At 41.7% G+C, this 6,693-nt stretch overlaps 1 protein-coding gene across 1 annotated transcript in view; it reads right to left on the reverse strand.

Moving 5' to 3' along the window:
• RNF212 (ring finger protein 212) overlaps window positions 1-2,990 on the reverse strand; it is a 55,914-nt gene extending 52,924 nt beyond the window's left edge. Inside the window, exon 1 of the mRNA XM_025185865.3 lies at window positions 2,460-2,990. Within this exon, the coding sequence (XP_025041650.1) occupies window positions 2,460-2,571 (112 nt within the window). The 5' untranslated portion in view covers window positions 2,572-2,990. The remainder of the gene's footprint in view (window positions 1-2,459) is intronic.
• Between the last annotated feature and the right edge of the window lie 3,703 nt (window positions 2,991-6,693).

Genomic DNA, 6,693 nt, shown 5'->3' on the forward strand with positions numbered 1-6,693 from the left:
CATTATTTTGAAATGACGTGCTGGTTATTTCAAACTAATAACTCCTGATTTCCACAAGGAATAATGCTAATTATGAAATAGGTATTTAGAAATAACGGTAGTGTGGATGTTCCGGTGCTGCTATTTCAGAATAACTACTCCCCAAACTACTTCAAACAAATTATTCCCCAGTGATTCCTGGGGCTCCGTGTTGAGGTAGCATGCCTAATTAACGGAGCTTGTCTCGGACTAATTTCAAGGCTTCCCTGGAGTCTGGACACTCTAGTTTGAAATTATTATTTCCGGAGTTATTATTTTGAAATAAGTTATTTTGAAATAATTTCCTACTGAAGACAGGCCCTTAGACTCTAACAAAAATATATAGTTTCATGAGCTTTCGTGGGCAAAACCCATTTCCTAAAAGGTGGTTTTTTTATTCCCTCAAAGAGGTTTATGTGCCTAAGCTGCCCGACATGAACTGAAGTTCCTACCTCTGATAGCTAGATAATTATTTGCTTACTGTCTAGCATGCTGAATATCAATGTTTGTCATGATATTTGAAGAGGAAGAACACAGTACATTTGTATTATAACTGGTAGAAATGTTATTTGAATACACACCAGGTAAAAGTTACACTCATCAATTTTTGTCTCACTCAGATTTTATTAAGAAAGCATGGATGCGGGCTACATTTGAGCATTCTGCAAGTTATATTCAGATCCTAGCTCTGCATTTTAGGCACTTTCCTCTTAAACAAAACTGATTACATTAGCTAATTTTTGAAGATTTAAATATATATATATATATATATATATATATATATATATATATATATATTATTGTTTTTTCATACACTCTCAGGAAACCAAAACTGCTGGAATGACATCAAAGTATGACAAGGAAAGAGTAGAAAGGCCATATTTTGTGTCTAGTCCTTAGTAGGGGTGGTAACCATGAAGGTGATGCTTACTGATTAAACAGTTAACCTTTCATATCTCTACTGCCCATTTACTGTAGAAGAGGCTGCTAACTAGGCTCTGTAGTTTGCGGAATTGCTCCTATGATTTTCTAGATACCTAAATATTGGCTGCTATGACAAATTCATTCATTCATTCAGTCATACTTTATTTACTTATTTATTTATTTAAAATATTCGTGGCAGCTTACAAAATTTTAAAACACTATAAAAAAATAAAAAAGACCCCCAAATTTGTGGCATAAAACCTACTAAGACACACTGAGAGGAGGGGGTGCGTGCACGCGCACACTCTCTCTCTCTCTCTCAAGCACAAAGCCCAAATCCCTTTTTTAGATTCCCCCTTAGAAGCCTCCGTAGGCCTCTCAAAATGTAGCTGCAAGCTCAGATGTATAATCTGGGGGTCTGGAAATGTTGCAGAAACTTTCCTTTTTTTAAAGGTCCTGAAGCTCTCAGTTATGATGTAAATAAAGAAAATTTCATAACAATAATAATAGACTTTAAAATGTCTGAAGCAACTAGCAAAATCCATCCTATAATGTAAATTCTGTTTTTGAAAACTTTTCTAAAATTAAAGCAAAATGAAATAGTGTTTCAGAGGGAAGGAGACAGTACATGTCTGCCACCTTGATCTGAATTGAGCTGTGCATGCAGAGACCATCTATCTCTTGCCTCAGACATTAACTAAAGCCATGTGTGCTGGAGGACCTAAGGTACACTTCCAAAGTATCAAACCAGGATAAGGTGTTCGTTAATTCAATGTTTTAAAAATGTAGAACATTTGGTAATACTTACTTTAACAATACCTAGGGTAGGAAAGCTATGTTTGATGATTTTTTTCAAAAAAAGGAAAATTTCAGACTTTCAGTGGACAAATATCATGCAGCCCTTTGGATTATATTGAGATGGAGATTAGGGAAACTGGAATGGTATGCCACATTCTCCTCATAAAAAAATCTACTCTGTTTCACACTGATTAAGATAATTTCTTAATGCAGCCAGCATAGGTGCTAGAACTTGGGGTAATGGGTTTGCTACCACACCCCCTCGCTTGGAGTGGTTTCTATTATGTAAAGAGTTTACAGTTTGATTCAGTGGCTCTTCGCACTAATGTTCCTTCTAATCTTTCCCGTCCATGGGCATATTTTTTCCATCCGTGTGCAGAATACTGTTTTTATGTGCACTGAGGCATGTGCACCACCAGTAGAAACAGAACCTAGCTATGGGCACTCTGCTAATCAGCTGGGCAGCATTTGAATGTCTCCTGAGCGGCTGCACAAGGGCACAACTTGCAGGGAACACTGCTCAACACCCTTACTGCACAAATTGTTCCAGCCTGTGGAAAATATCGCTCAGTTTTCGATGTGACCCAGATGGGTTGAAGCCCCAGCAGGCTTGACCGCCTTTGCCATCCTCTCTTCCTGCCTGGGTCCATAGGCCCAAGAGCTGCATGGCCTGGGACAGGGCAGAGCAGGGCACGACCCCTCTCGTGGCAGGACGTTACCTTTCTGAAGACACGGCTCACAGATCACATGGCCGCAATTGGTGAGGCTGAACCTGGGCGTGGCCGTTCGGGGCTGGCGGAAACACACGTTGCAGAACACCAGGGCAGCCATCTTGATGGGGGATCAGGGGAGCTAAGGCACCCAGAGAGCCCAGCCGCGATGGAGGCTGCCTCCTCTCCTTGCCTCCTGTGGCAGCTGCCCCCTGAGCCCCACACTCCTGTGCCGCCTCCCCCAAGCAGTGGCAGTTTGGGGTTGGCTGGGAGTGGCAGTTAGGAGGGGAGGGAACTCCAGCTGCCAGTCACCCCCCCTCCCGTTCCCCAACAGGGCAGGGAGTGCGTGGGGGGGGTTCACTTCCCCCTCCCCCGAACAGGGCAGGGAGTGCGTGGGGGGGGGGTTCACCTGCCCCTCCCCCGAACAGGACAGGCAGTGTGTGAGGGGGGTTCACTTCCCCCTCCCCCGAACAGGGCAGGGAGTGTGTGAGGTGGGTTCACCTGCCCCTCCCCCGAACAGGGCAGGGAGTGTGTGAGGGGGTTCACCTGCCCCTCCCCCAAACAGGGCAGGGAGTGTGTGAGGGGGATTCACCTGCCCCTCCCCCCAAGAGGACACTCCTCCCCCTACCAGAGGACTGTGAGCATGTGTGCTTGTTTGGGGGGAGGGGAGCAATTCGCCTGCCTCTTCTCCATGAGGCCTTTAAGTGTATGTTGGGGCAGGGGGATTCACTGAGTGCTCTGTGTGTGTGTGTGTGTGTGTGTGTGTGTGTGTGTGAGAGAGAGAGAGAGAGAGAGAGAGGAGGGGAGGCAGGGATTCACCTGACTCTCCCCTCCAGAGGGCAGTGAACATGGGGGTGGAGATCCACTCTCCCCTCAACACCAACAAGTCAATGAACATGTGAGGGGGAAAGTCCCTCAAGTAGGTGTGTGGGGCATTCACCCACTCCTCCACCCCAGGAAAGCAGTGACCATGAGAGGGAATTTTTCCCTCACTCCCAATGAGGTGGTGAGCGGGGGGGGGGGGGGGGGGGGGGGGGGGGGGGGGGGGGGGGAATGGATTTACTCATCTCTGCCCCCCTATATCAAGGTGGTTTATATAGAAACATTGCCATCTGGTGGTACATCAGAACAATAGCATCCTTCATGCCATTCATATTTGGGGCTTCAATAACATTATTAAGATTAAACAAAATACAGGACTATGTAGCACTTTAAAGACTAACAAGATGGTTTAGTAGATGATGAGCTTTCATGGGCCAGACCCACTTCCTCAGATCAAATAGTGGAAGAAAATAGTCACAACCATATATACCAAAGGATACAATTAAAAAAAATTTAATTGAGACTATTTTCTTCCACTATTTGATCTGAGGAAGTGGGTCTGGCCCACAAAAGCTCATCATCTAATAAACCATCTTGTTAGTCTTTAAAGTGCTACATAATACTGTATTTTTTTTCAACTACACCAGACTAACACGGCTACATTTCTATCACTATTGTTAAGATTAGAGTTGGCCAAACACTTTCTAATGGCACAGTTTTCAGTGAAATCAAAATATTTTGGTGGATTGTATCAATTGCAGCTAAATGTTGTGGGTATTATTTGCTTCTATAATGGCAAAACATTTTATTCATCTAAACTTGAAACATTTCATTTTGACTTAGCTCATTTTACTTTATTTTTTCTACTATAGTATAATATAGCTGAAATGAAAAATTTTGACCTGTTATAATAAAATGCTTTGATAAAGTCAAAACAAAATATTTTGGAATCTACTATCACTTTGTGAATAATTCTGATACTTTGACTTTTCATCCCTATTTGGGATAAATCCAAATTTCCAAATCTTAGTTTCCTCATAGACTGGAAATTCTGATTTTTTTTTATACTAACCCTACTTAAAAGGTACCATAAATTGTGTCTGTGTGACACTCTTAACAGAGATGAGCATACAAGCCGTCATTTTTTTCATATAAGGTCAGATTAACTAATAACCACATGCTGGCACAAATGTATTCTTTCTATGACAAATCAAGCATAAATAATCCAATAATCATTTTATTTTATCTGCTAGAATCTGAGCTTGGGTTCCTGCTGCAGCTAATAACAGATGCTAAGAAATGCACTTCACTACTCTGCTCAGCTGCATACGTTGTTATCACCATATGCCTGGAAAACACAGATCCCAGAACTCAGTTCCTAGAAGGTTTGAGCCAAAAATTGTTTTTAGAATATCTTTCTTAACTTTCAGAATAAAGTATATTCTAAACAGTTATATATATTTCTTTTTCATTTGTATTAATGTTAAAATTCCTGCAGTTTGTGTCACAATTCCACAAGTTTTTTTTCCTAGGAATATTTTGCAATGTGAAAAAGATAGCATTCATTGCATCTCTTTATTTAATTAAACACCTTCGGATTTACTTCTTTCAGTAACTGCATTTCAGAAATACAACAGTCTGTAACAACACAAAAATCAGTTGCATCTGGCAGCTCTTTTAAAAGGAATAATATTGGATTATTCAGCTAAGTAGGCAATCTAAATACTTGAATACTGGTACAGGTTGAACTTCTATAATCTGGACTTCCCTCATCTGCCAACATCTGTGGTCTGGCATCCCTGCATGCTCCAGGGATGGAGCACTCACTGTAAAATAGCTGGAAACCTTGGGATCCTCCACCGCTCTCCAAGAGCTTCTGGAGTGCTGCAAATAGCTCAGACGGGGGGCTCCACAGACACTCTGCCTCTTCCCCCGAGTGCCTTCCTAATTCCAACTCCATCAAATTACAATGAATGTCTTTATAAGACAATCTTTAGGACTCTTTAACCCTGAGAATGTTTCTTTCTGGAACCTTCTATATGTAGGCTTTATGAATCCTCTCCTCCCCACCCACCCACATGCACACATGCACTGAGAACTCAACAAATGGTGCATTTTTTATTTTTTGGTTTGGAGACTGAACCAAAAGTCTGGGGAGAAAAAAAAAGAAACGACAACAAAAACAACAACAAATATTTGTACTTTTTTATTGAATTGAAACACACAAAAAGTAATTAATTTAGAATCAACCAAAATGTCTTGAGTTGACCTGAAACCAACCAAAATGTTTTGAGTTAACACAAAATCTTTTGGGTTTTTTTATTTGTTTCAAAATGACTGAAACATTTGAGTTTACAAAAAAAAAAAATATTTTCCTTACATTTATCATTTTGATTTGGCTTTACAAATATTTTTTACCATTTTTATAGGTGTGTTGCTTTAAAATTGGTGAAATTTAAAAATAAAATGCCATTTTGAATCGAAAATTTAAAGCATTAAATATTGACTCATTACCTCAAAACCATTACAGGTTGAGACTTTCTAAATGGGGGCTCTTGGATCCAACAAACTCTGTGGTCTGGCATGCAGGACCAGAGTTCTGGTAGGGGGTCAGCATCATGGAATCCTGTGAAGCCAGCAGGGCAGCAGGCTGCCCACAACAAGCTGCTGGTGGGGCTACCCAATGCCCAGCAGAGAAGCTGAGACCCAGTGCATGGCTGTCTGGCAGAGCTGTGATCTGCAGTAGTGATGGCGGTGGCCGGGTGGGGTTAGGAGCTGCAGTGTGCAGCTGTCTGGTGGGGTCAGGACCCCTGGGCGTGGCCGTCCATGGGGTTAGGAGTTGTGACCACAGGGTCGGCAGGGCAGCACAGCTGGCAGCAGGTAGGGAGCCAGCTGGAAGGCAGGGCTAGGCTGGGGGGACAGTGGCGGGTGTGTGTGTGCAGAAATGACCATCCTTGTTCTGGCAAAATCCCTCATCCAGGACTGGTCAGGTCCCAAGGGTGCTGGACAAGAGCTGTCCCACATGTAGTTGAATTTGACCCAATTAGGCAAATAGATTCAGATTGGCATATTAGGAAGTGCACCCCACCTTTCTTCCACATTTAAACCAAGTTCTCCATAATCTATACATAAATAAAACTTGTCAAATTATAGAAGCAACTTTCTCAATTCATCTGTTATTCCTGTTAGAGAGGAAATACATGATTAAGTCATACACTGCAAAACTTCTGATAAATCCACTATTTTCAATACTCAAAAGTAACATCTGTATACTTTTAATTAAAATACAATTATCTTTCCAACAAAGAAACATACTGAAGAATTGAAAGTGTGTGAATAATCTTACATATAAAGTTGACAGTCACAAATCCAAGGATTGCCAAGAAATCTATAACCCAGTCAAACTGAGTATGATACTTTC

The sequence above is a fragment of the Pelodiscus sinensis genome, chromosome 4 (genome assembly GCF_052426305.1).
Source record: "Pelodiscus sinensis isolate ZL-2025 chromosome 4, ASM5242630v1, whole genome shotgun sequence".
NCBI lineage: Eukaryota > Metazoa > Chordata > Testudines > Trionychidae > Pelodiscus > Pelodiscus sinensis.